This window comes from Delphinus delphis, chromosome 16 (genome assembly GCF_949987515.2).
Source record: "Delphinus delphis chromosome 16, mDelDel1.2, whole genome shotgun sequence".
Lineage (NCBI taxonomy): Eukaryota > Metazoa > Chordata > Mammalia > Artiodactyla > Delphinidae > Delphinus > Delphinus delphis.
In genome coordinates, this window is record NC_082698.1 from 8,961,940 (window position 1) to 8,983,759 (window position 21,820).

Here is a 21,820-nt window from a genome sequence, read left to right on the forward strand (position 1 = left end):
TATCCTAGAGAAACGAAAGCTTAAGTTCAAATAAAAACCTGCACACAAATGTTCATAGCAGCTTTATTCACAATAGTCAAAAACTGGAAACAATCTGGATGTCTTTCAGTAGGTGAATGGTTAAGCAACCATGGCATGTCCCTATCATGGTGTGGGGACCCACATGGAACCTCAGATTCCAATAAAGATTATTCCAAGCCAAAGACATTTGAGATTCAACAGATGCAGAAAAAAGTCTTCTTATCTGACTAAAAGAAGCAACACTGGGAAATGAGGCTACTGTAAATCCCCTCCTGGGGGACTTTATGGAAAAGACCACTCATACTTAAACACTGTTATCATCTTTCTTACCTCATATCTGTTCAAAAATCTGTTTGGTCTTTCCTAAAGAACCCTATTTGTTTTTCCCATAGAATCAATTTCTCCCCCCTCCCACTTCCCTACTAAGTATATAAACCTTTAACTTTATTTAATGAAGCTACTTCTTTTGTTGGCTTCCCTATGCATATCAAGTAAACCTTTTCCTCAGGTTAATCTGTCTTCTGTCAGTTTAATTTGCAGGCTCCACACGCTAAACCCAAGAGAGTAGTTGTTTTTTCCTCCTTTACAATGGAATACTACTCAGCAATAAAAAGGAACCAAGTATGATTCAGGCAACAACTTGTTTGTATGTCATAATAATTATGTTGAATGTAAAAAGCAAATTCCAAAAGGTTACAAATACATGATTCCATTTACCTAATAATCTTGAAATGATACCATTATACAGGTGGGGAACAGATCAGTGGTTATCAAGGGTTAGAAACAGGTGGGGTGGCGGAGTAGGGATGTTGTGTAGTTATAAAAGGGTAAAACAGGGCTTCCCTGATGGTGCAATGGTTGAGAGTCCGCCTGCCGATGCAGGGGACATGGGTTCGTGCCCTGGTCCGGGAGGATCCCACGTGCTGCGGAGAAGCTGGGCCCCTGAGCCATGGTTGCTGAGCCTGCGCTCCACAACGGGAGAGGCCACAATAGTGAGAGGCCCGCGTACAGCAAAAAAAAAAAAAAAAAAAAAAGGGTAAAACAAGGGCTCCTTGTGCTGACGGAACTGTCCTGTAGTTTGACTGTAGTGGTGCATACATGTGATAAAACTGCACAGAAGTGTATAAATTTATGTGTAAAACTGGAGATACCTGAAAAAGATTGATGGTTTGCATCAATGTCAATTTCCTGGTTGTGATACTGTACTATAGTTTTGTACGATGTTACCTTTGGGGCAAATTGGATAAAGGGTGTGCAGGATCTCTTTGTATTAGTTCTTATAACTGCATGAGATTCTACAACTATCTACTGAAAATAAATACTTTTAAAGAATTGTATCACTCCTCCCCCACACCCAAAAAAGTAAAGTAAATTCCTTTAAAATTAGAGAAACCAAATGTTGTAACTTTAAAATTATAGGAATTGGTATGGTTTATGAGAATTATATCAATGATTTAGGAGAATTAATGAATTAACATTTTATTTCTTATGCTAAATACTGTGTAGTGGTTGTTTAAAAGACATATATTTAGGAGGTATTCCAAAAAGGAAGTAGTAGAAAGAAGGTCCTTCATGTCAAGTTTTTATATAATAAAAAGGAGATTAAACACCAATGTGCTTAATTATGCTCATCGCTTGTTACCACTTTAGGGTAATTAACCTAAGCAAAATGAGAACAGTGATTTTCTGATGCTTTTATGCTCTGTGGATGTTAAGGGTTAACATTGCATATAAACAGTTCTGCAATAGGCCAATATTTAATACAGAATTTAGATTTGACAGCTATGGCTCACTGTGTAATCAGTAGATGTCAGAACTACACTGGACACACTTTCTCCTACTGCCTTAGGTGCTGAGGTAGGCAGAGTCATGCCGAGGCAAATTTCCCTTATACCAAAGAATGATGATGAGGAGGTGTGATGAGGATTTGCTTATAAAGGCGAGCAGAATGTGCCACCCCTAAATATGCCACTTTGGCACACTGATCATTTTTTTAAAATAATTATTTATTTATTTTTGGCTGTGTTGGGTCTTCGTTGCTGTGAGCGGGCTTTCTCTCTAGTTGCAGCGGGCGGGGGCTACTCTTCATTGCCCTGTGAGGGCTTCTCATTGTGGTGGCTTCTCGTTGCAGAGCACAGGCTCTAGGCGCGTAGGCTCCAGAGCGCAGGCTCAGTAGTTGTGGCGCACGGCTTAGCTGCTCCGTGGCACGTGGGATCTTCCTGGACCAGGGCTCAAACCCGAGTCCCCTGCATTGGCAGGCGGATTCTTAAACACTGCGCCATCAGGGAAGTCCCCACACTGATCATTCTGAATTAAAGATATTTAAGAAACAGCAGTGCAAGAAGGATACTGACCTCCTCTGTCCCCCCTGAAAACAGGAAATATCTCCCCTGTGAAAGGTACTCTCCCTCTACCAGGAGGGTAGAAGGCATCCTCATCACCAGAAACGGAATTGAGGGCAGAGAAGGCTGTATAAACAAAGCTTGTTACTTCTTCACTAATTAGCTACCCCAAGCCCAAACCTCTTTTTCTTGTCAATTCTTCACAAATGTACCGTTTCTTTGTCTAAAGAGCATAAAAGCTTCAGGTTTTGGTCACTTCTTTGAGTCTCATATTTTTTATGGGCTCCTTTAAGTACAAAATTTGTTTTTCTCCTGTTAATCTGTCATGCCAATTTAATTATCAGACCAGCTAAAGAACCTAGAAGGGAAAAGGGGAACAGTTTTCCTCCCCTATACTTATTAATGCTGTTTTATCCTTCAGGGTTTATATGTTTTTGTTCAGTAAATTACACAAGACTTATTTCTCTATGCCCTAATAGTTCAAGGACTCCCAGTCTTCTACTCAGCAACACTTTACTGAATTCTGACTAAACCTGGGATGTCCATTTTAAGATCTGACTAAAGTATTGCATACCTGACTTTAGATTTTAAAAGTTGATCCTGGGACTTCCCTGGTAGTGCAGTGGTTAAGAATTCGCCTGCCAATGCAGGGGACACGGGTTCAGCCCTGGTCCAGGAAGATCCCATATGACGCGGAGCAACTAAGCCTGTGCACCACAACTACTGAGCCTGCGCTCTAGAGCCCACGAGCCACAACTACTGAGTCTGCGTTCTAGAGCCCGCGAGCCACAACTACTGAAGCCCGCGTGCCTAGATCCCGTGCTCCACAAAAGAGAAGTTACCGCAATAAGATCGTGCACCACAACCAAGAGTAGCCCCCGCTCACTGCAACTAGAGAAAGCCCGCGTGCAGCAATGAAGACCCAACACAGCCCACCCCCCCCAACCAAAAAAAAGAGTTTGATCGTTTCTGTTTTCATATGCCCAAGCCAAAACTTTGGCACCAGAATCTCTCTAATCCCTGCTTGCTTCCTCTCGAAACAGTAGCTTCTGTTTTCAGGTATTCTTGAAAACTACTAAACAGGTAACCTTTCCCTTCCATCAGTCTCAGGCTCCTCATTCCAGCCCCTAGTAGTTCCTAACAGTATCACCACCTTCTAGAAGAAGAGTAGACTGCCTCAGGAGTAGGCTAAATAAACCAAGACAGGGTACAGTGCCAGGAACCAGCATAAAGGAGACCTGTTTGCCTTCCGTGTGACCTTAGCCAAGTCAGCAAGTTCTCTTTCCCAAACTACCAGTGTACAAAAACGAAACCAGAGACTAACTTCCCTTTATTTCCAGAGGAATCTTAAAAGGTGGGATTATTAATGAACTTTTTTTAAAAATTGTGCAATTAACTTGGGTCCAATACCTTACCAGGTACTGGGAATTTCTTTGACCCACCCTCCTTTTCAGGGAAACCAGGCTGGTAGCAGAAAGAACAGTTAAGATAGAAGTAAGGACACCTGAGCTCCAGACCAGGTGTGGCATATTCCAGTGCCCCCAGGTGAACACCAAACTGAGTCAAGGGAGCACCAGAACCTCAAGCAGTTCTTCATGGTTCAATGGACCGAGTTCATGCGCTGCCTCAATTTTCAATCCGTATCTCCATAAATTGACCCTGGGTTAGGGGGCTGTATTTTGAACTTCTCAAAAAACACTTGCCTCTGCTTTCCTTGGGTTGTTTCCTTTACATGGCACAAACTCTGCTTGTACTTTTGCTCTTAAGAAAGGACTGAAATATCCCTCTACTTCTTTTGCTCCAATTCTGAATAAAGCATGTTTGTCACAAAGCCTCCTCTGATATCCTACATTTATTCTCCTTTTGCTTTGCCTTTCTTCACCATTTACCCAGAATGGTCTGTAATGTACTCCAAAGGCTGACTTGTACCCTCCTGTGCTTCCATTCTCTCACACGCCCCATCCCTCATCTGTGGCTTTGCCTGTCTCCTACTTCTCTAGCTCTTATTTTTCTGCTGCTCTCCAGATCCTCCTCCTGCCCAGCTTCCAAAACTCTCCAGGGGTACATTTTACTGACACTTTTTAAAGTCTAAAAGAGAATTAATTAATTTTCCTTCTGTTCCCCCTAAACTACGTTTCCTCCAGACATCCCAATCTTTGCCCACCACTAAGCCACTCCATTTAGAAAATGTGGAGTCCATCTAATTCCTCCATCTCAAGGTAATTATCAGCTCTTCTCAAGTCTATTAATGTATCTTCCTCGCTAACCGTCAGTGGTATCACCCTAGCTGAGGGCCTCGTTACACCACAGGTGAACTTTTGAAATGGGTCTAAGTGGTAGCTGTGCTTTTGAGTTCCTTCTGCAAGCTACTGACCATTTAGCTTGTAAAACTCTTTGGCAAACAGCACCTCAGAATCTCAACCGCTCCTGTTGGAATCTTGGAGATCGATTCGTATAGTCAACAAACTGGGTACAGCAAATAGGTTGAGAGTTTTTTACCAGGTTGTAAGGAGAATGGTCCCTTCTTCCCACCCTTCTGGAGCACACAATAGTACAGGTCTACACCAGCGGTACTCAATCAGGGGCAATTTTGCCTTTGGTTGTCACAACTCCGGGGTGCTAAACATCCTACAGTGCACAGGACAGCCTCCCACAATCGAGAATTATTTGGCCTCAAATGTCAACAGTGCCAAAGCTAAGAAACCCTGGTCTAGCACTTAGGAAGAAAGGAATCAAGACAAATGGGAAATGTAATCATTGGGGAAAAGCGACATCAGAGAAATGACATCTCTACAAAATGCCTCGAAAGATTCAAGACTCGGCAGCTTTCAGGACCCAATGGCCTGCAAAAGATATCTTACAGCTGTGTCTCTCCGACTCCATGCAAGGTGATTGCTCCGTCAAAGAAGCTTCTAGACCAGCCCCTAGCCCCCTTCTCACCAGCTGCCACTCCCAGCCCTCCTTACAGAAACTGAGGCCGGCTCGGCTAGAGGCCTGGAGAGAGGTCGGGGTCGGGGCCGGCCCGCGGTGAGGGGTCTGAGAGAGACCCGGCGGAGGAAGGGAAGCGCGGGCCCGGGACGTGGACCGGGCGCTCCAGTCTCGTCAGGGGAAGACCCCGCTGCCGGGGCCAAGGTCATTCGGGGCCCCCAAGACGCCCGCTGCGAGCACACTTACCAGCGCGCAGCCGCGTAGCAGCCGAACCGTGGCTCCCTCCATCTGCGCCCCAGGACAAGCTCCCTCAAGAATCCCGGGAAGCGGCTCTGGCGAGCCTCCGGGCCACACACCAATGCCTGGGGGCGAGTGGAGCCAGAGCCCCGCCCACAAACTCCCTTGTCCCGCCCCCTAGCCCTTACGGAAAGCCGAGATAGACAAACAGCTCCCTCTCCGCTTTCGCCCTGCTCACGCGAGAGTTAGGAAAGGCCGTGGGGCGGTAAGGGAACAGGAGACACAACAAACATGGCGGCGGTGACGAAGACGGCGGGGGCGACGGCGACAGCAGCGGCGTTGAACAAGGCGGTAGGGGTTACTCGGTGCGCCTGTCAGGAGGTAAGTAGCTGGTTACAGGCTCGGACGGCGGTGACACGGCTCAGGAGAGCTGTTAAGGAGGAGAACGGTTAAGAAGGAGCGGCGGGAGGAGAGAGCAGGGTGTTCGCGAGAGGCTGACTCCGCCCTGAACTCAGCCTCAGGGAAGGGGCGGGCGTGGTCGGTTGGTCGGCGGGGGTCACGATTCAGGACCTTCCTGGCCCGAGCGCGGAGGGTGCGGTGTCTGGCCGCGGGAGCCCCGAGGAAGCGAGCGGTCCCTGCGGTGGCGTCGCCGTCTGGTAGGGGCTTGGCGGCTCCTGGGTAGGGAGCTGTCTCTCGCTCTGACAGGTGGTCGTGGTGGTGGTGGGGCGCCCCGAGGTTTGCGTCTTCACCGGGTCCTGGGGCCAGGGGATCAGCCGAGGTGCGGGTCTCCTAGGTGTTCCGAATCCTGGTGAGGATGCCGCCCCGACGCCAGTTCCGGGCTACTCGTTGGGAGGACTTTTTAAAGCCTCCGTCTTTTATCTGACGGTGGTCCTTCCTAGATCCGTTTCTACTGCTTGTGCACTCTAATTTTGGGGAGATGTGAGGTTTGGGGAGGATTTTTCAGCGAAGAACTGTTGAAGTTCGTGAAGGATTTGTCTTTTAATAAACTGTCCGGCGTGCGAGTAGTCAAGCCATGCATCTAGTAAGTGCTGGGTAAATTGAATCTAAATAGAAGTTAAACCGGTTCCAGCTGCCACTAACCACGTGGCCCATTTAGTGTCCCCTTAGTGTGCTGTTTAGGCACGAAGAGGAGTGACAAGTGGGAGAAGTAAAGCCGTTTTAAATTGTGAGCTCTACAGAACTTCAGTTTGGAAGAAACACAACTTCCTTAGAACGACTTTTTAAATGTCTGGACTAACAATTTTACAAATCCCGTTTAATTTTGATTTATGTTGTGCATTCAACACAGCTACAGGTTAATACAAGTTTGGGAGTTTGTTGCAGCGAATTGAGACGTTTTGTGTTTTTTACCCCCAGGGGTCCCAAGTGTTCCCCAAGAAAACTCTAAGTGTTTTGAGTTGCGATAGAGAGGATAATAAAGATGGGAATCAGATGTGCTGTTATTGGGCGTGCCTGGTGGGTTTTCTTTTCTAAACCTTTTCTCACAAATGTTTCCGTGGGGCTAGGCTAGTACCTTGTTTTTATGCGATTGTAACTGTTCAGCAGTACTAAGCCTGAGCTCCTGAGCCTTTTAGAAGTGTACTACGAACAAATGAAGTTAATAACTTAATTTGGAAAGACAGTAACATTTTTGCCAAAAAATGAAATCCACCAGTGGAAAAAAAAACGATAGTCGCACTGATGCATGTTACTCTTTGGTGATTACTTGGAGCTTTTGCTGAAGTGAACCTGCTGCTTTGTTGTTTGTCTCTTAGCTTAGTTTTCTTTTCTGGTAGTGGTAAAATTGGCACAAGTTATTTTGTTAGCTTATTAAACCCGTAGATCCTAATTTTTTGTTACAAAGGTTTTGATTTGTGGTGTATTTTTCTTTGCAGACCTCTGTATGGCTTTTCAATTTTAGTTGAAATTCCCTCCATGGCCTTTTGGAGTCCTTTGGTGTATCTCCAGAGTAAATTTCGATTACTCTACATTTCATCCATGTTGGAGTGGCAAGAAAAAGGAGGAACTGATTTGAGGTGAAAAGGTTAGATTGTGTAACTCCTCTTTTTTATTTTTCCCAGCTTGTATTTATTTAAGTTTTACTTTTATATTATGTTTTCTGATTTCTCAGCACCTCATAATGTCCCTTTTTGCCTTCAGAGAATTGTTTTTTTGATGGTTATGTAATCAGAGGAAATGTGTTCTAATTCTTTTTGAAGTCCATGTTATTCTCTGTACAAACGAAACCTCATTTGTTAGACTTCTCCATTGATACGTATTCTATGGCAGAGTAAATCTTTCAGTGACCATAATTATTAAGCTATAAAAGTAAACACATTCAGGGGCTTCCCTGGTGGCGCATGGTTGAGAGTCCGCCTGCCGATGCAGGGGACACGGGTTCGTGCCCCGGTCCGGGAAGATCCCACATGCGGTGGAGCGGCTGGGCCCGTGAGCCATGGCCGCTGAGCCTGCGCGTCCGGAACCTGTGCTCCGCAACGGGAGAGGCCGCAACACTGAGAGTCCCGCGTACTGCAAAAAAAAAAAAAAAAAACACATTCAATAGAACTGCAGTCACTTAATGTGTGTAGGCCTGCCTAAACCCCAAATTAAGTTACTGTATAAGGAAGTTAATTGTTAGTTACCTTATGTTTAATAACCGTACCAGAAATGGTAGATGAATAAAATAGATCCTACTATTGCCTAATCATGTTCTTCTCAAAATCTAGAGTTTGGGAGGAGGGTAGGTTAAAGAGCCCTTTCTGGTTCTTTTATCACCTCTATTTCATAGTTGTGGTTGTCTTCTAATTTGCATCATGATGCCTCTGTTTTACATTGTTTGCTCCTGCTTAAGAGGAGTTGGTTGTGTGTGTATTGATGGACAACTTGCCTTTTATGAGACTGAAGATCAGAGGACTTGAATATCAGAACCCAAGGAAGGTCAAGAATAGTTTGTTACCTGCTTAAAGATAAAGAAATTTTTGTATTCTTTGTTCTTTGGGGATATCAAAGCTTATTTCTCAAATGCTTCTTTCTTCGCTAGCATGGGTAGTCTCTGGTTGTTTTCTAAGAACCTTATTTGTGAGTTTTGAATGGATGGTTTGGGAGAGCTATTGGCATAAAAATAATTTAGGTGCATTCTAGCCAGTTTCTTTATAGACATGTATCTATACCCCATGGAATACCATACCAACTTAACTTTAATCAGAGGGATCACAGGGAGGACTCAGAAATTTTGCTGTATCATAAGAAATGATAATCATAAAGTATGGGAATGAGAGCATTATAGTTTGCTGATTCCTAACGTAGATTTTTATGTTACATTCATAAAGGTTTTAAAATTTATCACTGTCTTAGATGTATCTCTGGATACCAGTTAATTTATGGAGTTCTTAGATTAAACATTTGGTCCTAAGACTGATGATTACTTTATTAAAGACAGGAAGATGGTTTGGATACAAAACTTTTTTTTTGATATCAAGAAGTCTTCTGTAGTTTCAGAATTATTCTTTTTCTATTTATTGTGCTTAGAAATACTGACTTGAGATGGAGAAAGCTGGGGTTTGAACCATAGTGTCCCTCCGGATTTAGGCATCTTTCATGCATACTCATCTCTTCTGCAGACTTGAGCTCTGCAAGGGCCTATAATGCTGCATGGCGGGGAGGTGATGTAGGTCAAGTGGGCACAAAAATGCTTAGGGATGGAAAGACAAATTTTAAATCATTGCAGAATGTCTACAACTATAAACCATATCAGTATATTTAAAATTCTTAAGAACAGAGTTTCTCTCAAGTTTACAATGTATCTTCCCTTTTTTCATTGGCATCCTTTATTGTTGTTTTTTTTAAGTCCATCATGCATTTTGATTGAAAATCGGCATGCAATTTTTGGCGGGGAACACAGTGAAACTTATAATGTGACAATGTGATAATAGCCAAGACTGTCAAAATATGCCAGTCGTTCTCTGTGATTAGGCTTATTTGAGTTCTTAAAACTTGAGATGCATGTATAAAAATATCATTTTCTTCTTAATGGCAGTCCTGTGCCTTTTTTTTCTGCATTATCACATGTACCTTAGCAGTGTTATGCTTTCTAATCAGGATTTGGTAAGCTTGATCTTGCTTATTGAAGCCTATCAAAGTATGTTCAGATATTTTCCAGTGGCAACATCAGTTTTCATGTGAACTGATTGGCAAGAGGTGATGCAAAGTTGCAATGAAATACCAGGATTTCTTTCTAAATTATAGGTTTTATAATTAGAACACAGACAATCTGTAGGGCCTTACAGCTTTTACAATTTAGAAAACAACTTCCCACATCTTATTCTTTTCTTTTTTGGGGGGCGGGGGAGAGGTATCTCCCTGTCCTTACACCTTTTATTACTTTTTTCCTTTTTATATTGTGGGGTCTTTACCTGCTGCTGTACTGTGTTGAATAGCTGTAGTGATGCAAGCATCCTTGCCTTTTTGATTCTAAAGGAATGCATCTAAATTTTCTCCATTGTGATGTAGATTTTTGGAAGCTAGCCTTTAGCAGCTTGAGAAAGTGAAAACAATTCTAAGTTGGAGTAAATTGCTCTGTTGTTTCCTTGCACCCGGTGTTGCCTTTGATACTCAATATCTGATTGTTTTTCTTATGTGGATGGGCTGCTCTTCCTCACTAGAAAGTTTCATGTTATTCTCTTTGACCTTGAGATTTTAAAATTTCACAATAATGTGTCTAAGTGTTATTTATTGTTATTTAATCTATTTTGCACTCTATGAACCCTTTCAGATTGAATTGAAAGGAATCTTTAATTCTGGAAATTTCTTGATCATTTTTTTAAAAAGCATTTCTCTTCTTTATTTTCTCTGTCTTTTCGGAACTCATTCTTCATCTTTATCTGCTATATTTCTTACCTTTTTATGTATACTTTTACATTGCTCCCCATCCCTGTATGTTTTGAGGTATGGGTTTTCTTTTTCAGTTTTGTTGAGATATAATCTTATTATAGATTATTTTTTAATTTTATCCCCCTCCCCCCGCCGGTACACGGGCCTCTCAGTGTTGTGGCCTCTCCCGTTGCGGATCACAGGCTCCAGACGCGCAGGCTCAGCGGCCATGGCTCACGGACCCAGCCGCTCCGCGGCATGTGGGATCTTCCCGGACCGGGGCACAAATCTTATTCTTGGTAATCTTTTTCATTGGAGCCGACTGGCCCACTTTTTTCCTCCCTAACCAGAGGGCAAATTTTAAAGGACAGATAATCGGCAGAATCAAGTATAGTCATAAAACGAATACTAATCAGTGTTTAGGAAACAGGAGCAGTTCAAGTCAGCTAGGTAAGATGGGAAAAGAAGCAACTGAAACAAACTTGTTCAGAAACCAGCAGTAATCCTTAAGATTGAGAAAGCAGAGCCAGACTAAAGCAAGTGATTTAAAGAGGTGGCCTAAAAGAGTAAAATAAGAAGAGTTGGGGAAATTGTACATTGATTTGGGAAATTGCAAATTGCGATATGTGAATAATTGAGACTAAGGTGGACCATACCATGTTTGTTTCATTGTAACTAAAAAAGAGATATATACAATGGTAACATAAGACACTTGGAATCTGGGACAGTGAGGAATTTCTTAATCCAAGGTATAACCATTTTTGGCTGCAGAAATAGCTGCTGTCGTCTGAAAACATGCCATAAACTACACATCTTGCGAGATACTTTACACGTATCTGTAAAACTTAAAACAGCACTGCAAATTGGTATTATTATCTCATTTTACAAAGTAGGAAACTAAGGCTAGAGAAGACCCTGTTCAGAGTCTTTAAGCTAGTAAGTTTGACCTAATAACATAATATTCTGTTGATGCAGAGGACAGATTTTCAGTAGCTTCAACTTTCTAGAAAACAGTGAAAAGAGATAGTAATAATAATAAACCCCTAGGCATCTTCTAAGAAGGGAGGAAAGGAACTATTCATACGTGTTGCATCAAGAAAAATGAGAATTTGGTCACCTGCAGGTTCTTATTTGGCTAAATGTGTTCAAAGTAAAGAACAAATTAAATATAAGAAGAGAGGAAGACAAGAAATACAGAAGTAAAATATATCAGTCTGGGGCCAGTAAACAAGGGAAACCAAAACTAGCCCTGTGTTCCTTATTAGTTCCTAATTAGTTCCTATTAGTTCCTAATAAGGAACTGATCGTTACACAGTTCAATGATCTATAGTAGCAACACAGCCAAGGTAGTCTGACAATAAGGAAAAAAAAAAAATTAAACAAAAATATCACTGATGCTGATGTACAGAGAATAAGCCTCATGTCAGATTTTGTAGTCATAAACTAAACTGGTCCTCACATAGGTTTATAGCCCAAATTCGCAAATCAAATAACCAAAAAGTTTTCTAGTAAGAACAAGCTGAGGAAGTCTAGCACCTAGGAGACAACAATTATAAAATTATAAAATCTCAAGAACAGAGAATCCAGAAGTAGAATCACATATATAATCACCTGATTAGAAAGGTGATAAAAGAGTCTAGTGGAGAAAGACTGGTCTATTAAATGCATGTTGTTAGGACAGTTGGATGTCTCATTGGGGAAAAAATATATTTTGATTCTTACTTCACCATACACAAAGCTCAATTCCAGATAAAAATATGAAAGGTAAAAAAAAAAATAAAATTTTTAGAAGAAAATACAGGAGAACATCTGTGTGTAAAATATAGGCAAGGACACCAACAACTAACTGTAAAGGGTGGTGGTGGGGAAATGGGTAAATTGGACTATATTAAGAACGTCTGTTCATCAAAAGTTACCATTAAAATGAAAAGGAGGCAACCACAGAGTGGGAGAAGTCCTTAACATATACATATCTAATAAAGAACCCATATCCAGAATATTTGATGAACTCTTACATATTACTTAGAAAAAGATGGACAACCTAATAGAAAAATGAACGTGAACAGATACTTAACTGGGTATGAAATAGAGGTTATCTAAGTGGGTAATTGAAGTACACAGCTTAATTAATTGTCAAGCCATACAAATTAAAACCAGTGCGATACCACTGTACACCCACCAGGGTGGCTAAAATGAAAAAGGCAAAAAAATACCTGAGTGTTGGTGAGGACGTGTAGCAACAAAACTCTTGTCCCCCACTGGTGGGAGTGTAAATTGGTACAGTCACTTTGAAAAACTATTTGGCATTATCTAAAGCTGAATATATGCAAACCTGGTGGCCCAGCAATTTCAGAAGTCAGGGTTATGGAGCCCTTGCTGGTGCACGGGGGGGATTAGTACTGGAAGGGTGCACAGGGGGGCTCCTGGGATGCTGGTAGCCTTCTGTTTCTTGACATTGGTGCTGATTTTAGGGATGTGTTCATTTTGTGATGATTCATTGAGCTCTACCTTTAGGATTGATGTGCTTTTCTGTGTGTATGTTATGCTTTGAGAAAAGATTAAGCATATATACAGAGAAGTGACTAATCTTTAGCTTTAAATGCCTGCTACTGGCTATTAAAGATGAGAACTTGGGCTTCCCTGGTGGCGCAGTGGTTGAGAGTCCGCCTGCCGATGCAGGGGACACGGGTTCTTGCCCCAGTCCGGGAAGATCCCACATGCTGCGAAGCGGCTGGGCCCGTCAGCCATGGCCGCTGGGCCTGCGCGTCCGGAGCCTGTGCTCCGCAACAGGAGAGGCCACAACAGTGAGAGGCCCGCGTACGGCAAAAAAAAAAAAAAAAAAAAAAAAAGATGAGAACTTTTTTAGACAGTAAATTACTCATTAAATAGTTGGGTTTAGGGAAGGTAATTTTTAGCATATGGCATATTTAAGAAGACCATATACATTTACATAAATATATTTTTATTGGAAGAAAAAGACCTGTTGTCTCCTAGGTGCTAGACTTCCTCAGCTTGTTCTTACTAGAAAACTTTTTGGTTATTTGATTTGCGAATTTGGGCTATAAACCTATGTGAGGACCAGTTTAGTTTATGACTACAAAATCTGACATGAGGCTTATTCTCTGTACATCAGCATCAGTGATATTTTTGTTTAATTTTTTTTTTTTCCTTATTGTCAGAATGAGTTGGATGATGGGTGGTGGCAGAGGTAGTGATTTGGATTTCTAGGGCAGGGGTCAGGAAACTGTAGCCCATAGGCCAAACCTGGCTCTGTTCCTGTTTTTGTAAAGCTTTATTGGAACACGGTCACACTTATTCCTTTACATATTGTCTGTGGCTGCTTTTAACTATAATGACAGTTGAGTGGTTGCAGCTGAGACCGCATGACCTGCAAAGGCTAAAATATTTACTGTGTGGTCTTTTACAGAAAGTTTGCCACCCCCTGTTGTAGATCACCTACTTCTAGAGTACTCATTCATGTGAACCCTATGTTTTAAGAGCATTTGCTGTCCGATATGATAGTCACTAGCCACGTGTAGCTATGTCACTTTTAAATTAATAAAATAAGAAACTCAAGTCATTTGTATTAGCGACATTTAAGCCCTCAGTAGCTACATGTGGCTGGTAGCGACCGGATTGGACACACAGGTATGCTCCATGTCCATCATCCACAAATGCTCTGCCACGGCCCCGATTGAGCCACTTGGTTTCTCTGCTGTCTCATTCATTAATAATCCCTGCTGATATGCCTGTTTCTTTCTTCTGAATTTTCTCTTTTTTCCTCTCTTTGTAATTTCTTTCTATCCTCTAAAAACTAAGTTTGAATCCCAGTTTATTTAAATATTAAATATATTAATTGTTCACCATTTTGTGTTTCTTTAGTTCATCAGGAAGATTATAAGATACTTAAAGGTGGGGACTGTGTTCTCTGTGGCTTTGTAGTGCCTGGCACATAATAATCTTTGTCACTGTTGTTGTTTTAATACGTACTGTATCTCCCTAAATAACGTAAAATTATTTCATTTTTTCCACCGTAGGTATAACGAACTGTAAACTAAAAAAAAAAAAAAATTAAAAAAAATAAAAAGCAAAGATGGGTGAAAAGAAACCAGAGCCTTTGGACTTTGTGAAAGATTTCCAGGAATACCTGACTCAGCAGACCCATCATGTCAACATGATTTCTGGATCAGTTAGTGGGGACAAAGAAGCAGAGGCTCTTCAGGGAGGTAGACTTATCTTAATACTATTAAATAATTCACTTTTTACAAATATATTAGTGTTTGTGTGTCATTACCCGTAGTATGAAGCCCACTACTGTTCACTAATGTGGATCATTCCGTTTTTCCTAGAAAGATAGGGGCAATTTTTTTCCCCTTCTTTAAACATGCCAAGTTTTTGCTGAGGGAAAGTAAAGCTCCAGCAGGGCTTACTATGGCCCAGAGATGCATTATGGTCTTGTGGGAAGGTTAGGGGTTCTAAATTCCCTTCCCATTCTCCCGGTTCTGCTAACTAACAGCAGACACAAGGAACCAAAAGGGGGTCCAGCTTCATTACACAAGGGGTTTGGCCATTAGGAAATCTGGGTTAGACCTGAGACAAAATAGGGGTTTCTGTTTCTTCTCTTAAAATGAAGAGAAGGCCAACCATGTATACCCACCTAGGAGGAGAAATCAGAGTAGAGAAAGCAGTGACCTACTTGAGCCTATTCTACCTGACCTACAGACAGACTGTCTGGTTTGCTTACTACACGAAGACTGGAATCTATTTGTGAACTTAGCTCAGGAGGTAGCAAACTACAGGCAGTGGGCCCCATCTGGACTGCTGTTTTTACACGACCTGCAAGCTAAGAGTGGTTTCTACATTTTTAAATTGTTGGGGTGTGGGGGAAACAAAAGAAAAATAATGTCATGATGTGAAAATTAGATGAAATTCCAACTTCAGCATCCATAAATAAAGTCTTATTGAAACATTGCCATGCTTGCTTGTTTACCTGTTTTCTATAGCTGTTTTTGAGTTACAACAGCAGAGTTGAGTAGCTGGGATAGAGATCATGTGGCCCACAAAGCCTAAAGTATTTGCTATCTGACGTTTATAGGAAAAATTTGCTAACCCTTGACCTAGGAGGTCTAGGGCCTTGTAATCCAGGGACCAGCAACAGCAGAGACTGAGCATCACCTGGGAGCTTGTGAGAGGTGCAAAACGTCAGGTGCCACCCCAAATCTCCTGAATCAGAAGCTGTATTTTAATACAATCCCCAAGTGATTTCGTATACATATTCTGTTTCAGGAGTTACTGGCTTGGGAAAGCAATGGGAGAAGGGGGGACACTGAGCCTTGCTGTCCCTCCAGTGCAACGGACCTGTTGGATGTTGGACTTGCACCAACTAGCAAAGTCACTTCTCCTAGTGAAGGAAAGAGGAAACAGAGCAAAGGGCTTGAATTGTCTGCACCTGCACCGCTACCTCCTGCAGATGGAGTAGAAGTGCTTTTCCCGTGAAGCTGTAGGAACAAACATTTCCCTCTTAATACTTTAGTGTACAATTCTTGGACTGAGATCCAAGAGAGCAGGGTTGTGGTCCCCCGTGTGTTGGTTTTCCAGATTATGAGCACTTGCCCCTTCAGTTTCTTTATCTATACAAAGAAGTAGTTTGATTAAAAGCAAACAGCCAAACATCTCTTAACTCCGAAATTCTTACAGATCATAACATTCAGAGGTATCAGATACAATATTGCCCTATATGTGCTTAATTAGAATTTTAAGATCCTAAATGCAACCCAGAATCTAGAACATATGTGTAAGCTGAGTGGAACTGCAAAACTCAACATTAATTGTTTTAGATTAAATAGATTAGGATTTGGGGAGATGATCATGACTGCCCATTGTATTTGTAGAAGTGGCTAGAATCTTAAACGTGTAACTGCCATCACTGTTTACCCCCCTCTGTCTCCTTATCTGTCAAATAAATACCATACCTTGTTACCTTACTCAAAAGTATGTTGAGGACTGATACAATTTATGTGTTAGTAATTTGAAATCCCCCAATAGAATACTGCTTTTGTATAAAGTTAACCTCAGTTCAGAAAGGCTGTGATTTTTGTGAATTTAACTTTTGTGCTAAGCAAACTGTCAATTTATGAAAGATTTTCTACCACTCCACACTAAATTGCTAAATTGAGTTGATTCTGAGATGCATAATTTCTTTTGCTATATTTGTTTATAGCTGGAACAGATGGTGATCAAAATGGACTTGATCACCCATCTGTTGAAGTTTCCCTGGATGAAAACTCAGGAATGTTAGTAGACGGGTTTGAAAGGACCTTTGATGGGAAGCTCAAGTGTCGGTACTGCAACTATGCCAGCAAAGGCACCGCACGGCTCATTGAACACATTAGAATCCACACAGGTAACGGAGAAGTGGCTGGAGAGGGCATTTCTTTACAGGCAGGTTGATCTATCATATAAATAGTTGTGATAGTTTGAAAATGAAGGTGGATGTAAGGTTTGAATAAATGGAGAAGTGACTCCATTTTTGCACAGCAATAGCAGCATCCAAGGAAGTGAGGCCCCTTGTACAGCTTCCCCTTCCTTAGCCATCTTCCTTCTGAATCTAAATAATCTCAGCATCTGTCTGCTTCTCAGGTTGGGCAGGTTAATGCTGAAGACAGCATGAAGTGATAAAATGTTTTTATCTTTATCCTTACTAAGTATGTTTCCTTTGCAGACCAGGGAAAAGGTTTCTGTACGGTTGCAGGCTACACTGCTAACCCTCAGATGCCACCTTAGCCATCCCTTCTGTGAAAGGGATTCATTCCACTAGTCCGTATAGTATAAAGGTGGTTATATGCAGGTTTATTAATAAATTTTAATAATTTTTTTGCAAATGTGTTATTCTGAAAAGCATTTTATTTTTTGATCAATTTCTAAATCTAATGAATGGACAAAATATGAAACTTTTCATAAATGAGCTACTCTTGCAGTTTCTCCCCATTTTTCTTTTTAAACAGGTGAGAAACCTCATAGATGTCACTTATGTCCATTTGCATCTGCTTATGAGCGTCATCTGGAAGCCCATATGCGTTCCCATACAGGAGAAAAACCATATAAATGTGAATTGTGTTCCTTCCGCTGCAGTGATCGAAGTAACCTGTCGCATCATCGAAGGCGCAAGCATAAAATGGTACCAATTAAAGGTACTAGGTCTTCCTTAAGCAGCAAGAAGATGTGGGGGGTTTTACAGAAGAAAACAAGCAATCTGGGCTATAGCAGACGAGCACTAATCAACTTAAGCCCACCTTCCATGGTGGTTCAGAAGCCAGACTACCTTAATGACTTTACCCATGAAATCCCGAATATCCAGACTGACTCCTATGAAAGTATGGCAAAACCCACACCAGCTGGTGGCCTGCCAAGGGACCCCCAAGAACTCATGGTTGACAACCCTTTAAACCAGCTGTCAACTCTAGCAGGACAGTTGTCCAGTTTGCCACCTGAAAACCAAAACCCCGCATCCCCTGATGTAGTTCCCTGCCCTGATGAGAAGCCTTTCATGATGCAGCAGCCCTCTGCTCAAGCAGTAGTTTCTGCCGTGTCAGCCAGTATTCCTCAGAGCTCCTCTCCCACTAGCCCTGAAGCTCGGCCATCACATAGTCAGAGGAACTATAGTCCGGTGGCAGGTCCGAGCAGTGAACCAAGTGCTCACACGAGTACTCCCAGCATGGGAAACAGTCAGCCAAGCACTCCAGCTCCGACCCTGCCGGTCCAGGACCCTCAGCTTCTACACCACTGCCAGCACTGTGACATGTACTTTGCCGACAATATCCTTTACACTATTCATATGGGATGTCATGGGTATGAAAATCCTTTTCAGTGTAACATATGTGGATGCAAATGTAAAAACAAGTATGATTTTGCCTGTCATTTTGCAAGAGGGCAACATAACCAACACTGATGGGAAACAATCACGTTATGCTTTACTTGGTTTGCCTTTTTGTGTTTTGTAGTTTACTGTTGTTTTCTGCAGGGGAGGGGTAGGGGGTGTCGTCCCTATTAAGGTGTTGCTAATTTAAAGTCTTATACATACAGAGTATAAATTTGACAGTGGAAACAAAAATTTTTTTTTCTTCCATAAAAACCTCATCAGGGTCATTTATGTATTAGAACAGTTGGACACGTTGGTGTCTGTTTTTTCCTTTCATTTAGACATTTGAGAATTGGAGTGCAATGATAATCTTACAAGTGGTCATTTAAATTTCTCACATTTATGGTCCATAAAAACTTCAAGGCTGATAGATACCCTTGATTTCAACATCTACACTGCAGCTAGATGTTATTTCTGCCATAATTTCAAAATGGTAAATTACTTTCTCTTACAAAATCTGTTACAATTTATTTCAATGTTTAGTGGAGGAATTGCCTTGAAAATTGCCATTAATTAAAAACTATTTAGTAAACATAGCTTAGTTGAATCAGTAGTTTAATTTCAACTGATAATAGTAAAGCAATTTCAGTGTAGTAAATCTTTCTTTTTTCCATAAGGGAAAATAAAAAACATTTAATTCTTTTAAAATTAAAGTTATAAAAATAGGTAAAAGTTCTGAAAAGAAATGAAACTTAAGACTTTAAATTGAAAATGGAGTTTAATATTTAAAATACCTGCCTATTCAACTTGTAGTTTAAACACACAGCAATTTTCCATTGGATTCTTTTTATTATACTTGTAATTTATTTTAAAAACTACAGGTAAATATATGAGAACGCTAGAAATATCAGAGGATTATCTATGAAGATGCCTTTTTTCCTTTTAATCTGAACTGTTCATTTAAATCTTCATTCTGATGTTACACGGGAGGTTGATAACGATACTGAGGATCTGTTATTCCTTCTATTCCTTTGATGACCAAAGAGGTACAGTGGAAGTCATCCATCTTTTTCCTAGGAAATGCGGTCCTTCCTGCCAAAATCTGAAGTTTCCTTTTCCTGCCTTCTATCCATTTATTGCCCATAATTTTCAAGAAAAGGTAGGTATAGAAACACATGGGAAAGTGTGATGGTGAAGTGATATTTACAAAAATGAGAACATATGTCCAAAATGAATTCTGGACTCCTCTTCAGAATTGGCCATTTAAGATATTTTCTGTGAATTCAAGTTGTAATGCTTATTTGCAGTTTTACCAGTCTTTAATGTACAGCAAGAAAACTATATAAAACTGTGAATTGAATCATCATTAGTAGAAGAGGATAAAAAAAAGTGTGGAAATAGATATAAAAATGAATTTAAACATGATACTTAATTTGTTTACAGAAATAAAACTTGCTGTATAAATCCGCAGTAATTAGTTTTGACTAGGAGGCTGTTTTTGTGTAATAAGTAGCGTACTCTGAGGACAGCTTGGTCAAACAATAAAATATATTGTTACTAACTGTTGGTTTCTGTGTACTTTGCAAAATTTTTATTTTTAATTTGGTTCAAATCTTGAAAGTTACTAATTGGCTTCTTAAGCAAGTATTCTAACTATTAAGCATTGTAACTAAGAAGGACTTCTACACTTAATAGTAAGTGAAAGGGTAATGTTGATGGTATAAGTCCACAAAAACCCCCCAGTGCCAAGTTAATGCATCTTCTGCCCTCCCTTCCAAATGCTAGAAAGCCATTAAAATGAGTTCTGTGGTTTAATATCCAATCTAAACGAATCTCCATCGCATTGTTGAAAAAGCAGCATCAAGGAGTTTCTGGAAACAAATCTTGTCAATCTGAGGCTTGTGAATGTAAAGTGTGCAGCCTGTTCTGCTCTGTTGCTTGGAGCGCTCGCTGCTCAGATCACTTTTAGTGCAGCCATTTCCCAGTGTGTAGCTTGGCCCTCATATGTATATATTGTCAGAAACAAGTTGCTGTCATTTGGAAGCTTTTGTGGTTATTTTTTTCTTCTATTTTATTCTTCATATAAAAGCAATACCACAAAATAGAAAATGAAAGTTTTCATTAAACAAAAAAGAACTCTCATGTTAAAACCAGTCTATTAACTGTATATTCTGGGCCAAATAGTGACAAATACATTTTTTTTCTGACAACTAAAGAGAGATGTTTTGAAAGTACATTTTAGTTCAAACAGATTTTTTTTCACAATTGCAAACTAGAATGTATAATTTTAAAATTCCTAGGACTTAAAGAGCACAGTTGTATTCCAAAGGTATCGATGCTTGAAAGCTGTAGTTAATTCTAAATGCACTAAAGTTTTTGAAGCAGATCTACCTTAGAAACTTTTTTAGTATTGTATTTTTAAAAATATTTAGGATTTTATTTAAATTTTTTGTGAGTTAAATTCTGTATTGGAAAGATGTTAGTATCTTCTATTAAGTATTGAATATGTTTCTCCCATTTTATTTTTAATCAAATATTTTATAGAAATGAGTTCAGAAAAGTTTAACATGCACTATTTATAATACTTTGCTGTTAACAGGCAATGTTCTGAAACTAAATTTATTTTTGTTCAGTGAACATAAGTTTAGATTTTTAAAGTTGGTAGATACTTTATCTCCACTAATATTTTTTTAAGAAACTGTGAAGAGATTAACGGAGTAATTTTATTTCAGATTTTATGAATATAGTATGTAGCTACAACTTCTTGAAATTCAAGTAAAGGTTAGACTTTTACTTTGAAAAAATTTCACTGGATATTTTCCAGTGCTATTTCATTTTAGAAATAAGTGTTTGCCATTCATCTGCAGAACTGTTTGACAAAGGGAATATTACTAAAAAATGTTCAGAGATAAACCTCATTTAAGTTCTACAAAAATATTTATCAAATGGATGTATTATTTTTTAAAAAATTCCCTGCTAAGGACTTTTCATTAATTAGTCTTAGAGGGTATATGGTTTCTAGAACTTGGTTTTGTTAATATGTACTTTGATGTCAAGAACGTATTTTGTATGTAAAACATAAAACTTGAGTATGGTTGCAAAACACACTATTGTTTAGGGATTCCAGAAAGCAGTTTAATGCTGAAATAACTCTATCTAGTATGTAGTTCATATTGTGAATGAAGCTTTGCTTTTGTAATATATGAATAAAAAATAACACTTTTTAATGACCTCGATTTTTCTTTTTTGAAAACTAGGATCCAATTAGTTTTTTAAATAATTTTCCAGTGTGTAAAATGTTAATTTTTTTTGATTTTATGGCTACCTTGGTTTGGATTTGTAGAGTGCCTTACCCATGAGAAGATGTTGCATGAGTTAAAAGCAAAAACAGTTCAATAATGAGCATCTTGTCTCCTTCCTAATTTCTTCTCTTTATTTAAGGTGTGACCCCTGCCCCCCCAACTGTTCTGGCACATAAATGAGGAAGGCTTCATGCTTCCTGATGCTTAATTATCTGATGCTTAATTATCCATGTCACATCTGACAAGTGACTGACTGAAGTAGT

General features: G+C 40.2%; 2 protein-coding genes across 9 annotated transcripts in view; one reads left to right on the forward strand and one right to left on the reverse strand.

The window, feature by feature from the left end:
- ACADSB (acyl-CoA dehydrogenase short/branched chain) overlaps positions 1-5,656 on the reverse strand; it is a 46,951-nt gene extending 41,295 nt beyond the window's left edge. For all 5 annotated transcript variants that reach the window (XR_009522385.1, XM_060033895.1, XM_060033893.1 and 2 more), the window contains exon 1: positions 5,538-5,656. Coding sequence is in view for 4 of the 5 variants with exons in the window: in XM_060033895.1 (XP_059889878.1) it covers positions 5,538-5,579 (42 nt within the window). In the remaining variant the exon portion in view is untranslated. The remainder of the gene's footprint in view (positions 1-5,537) is intronic.
- A 148-nt stretch (positions 5,657-5,804) lies between these two features.
- IKZF5 (IKAROS family zinc finger 5) lies at positions 5,805-21,799 on the forward strand. 4 transcript variants are annotated; one of them, XM_060033898.1, is made up of 5 exons: positions 5,805-5,909; positions 7,424-7,572; positions 14,435-14,623; positions 16,618-16,800; positions 17,402-21,799. In XM_060033898.1, the coding sequence occupies exons 3-5, from the start codon at positions 14,491-14,493 to the stop codon at positions 18,343-18,345; spliced, it is 1,260 nt and encodes a 419-aa protein (XP_059889881.1). In that variant the 5' UTR covers positions 5,805-5,909; positions 7,424-7,572; positions 14,435-14,490; the 3' UTR covers positions 18,346-21,799. The 4 variants fall into 4 exon arrangements, with proteins under 4 accessions (XP_059889881.1, XP_069397601.1, XP_059889882.1 ...); XM_069541500.1 differs by having other exon boundaries at positions 7,424-7,564; XM_060033899.1 differs by lacking the exon at positions 5,805-5,909 and adding an exon at positions 6,076-6,184.
- Positions 21,800-21,820: the final 21 nt, after the last annotated feature.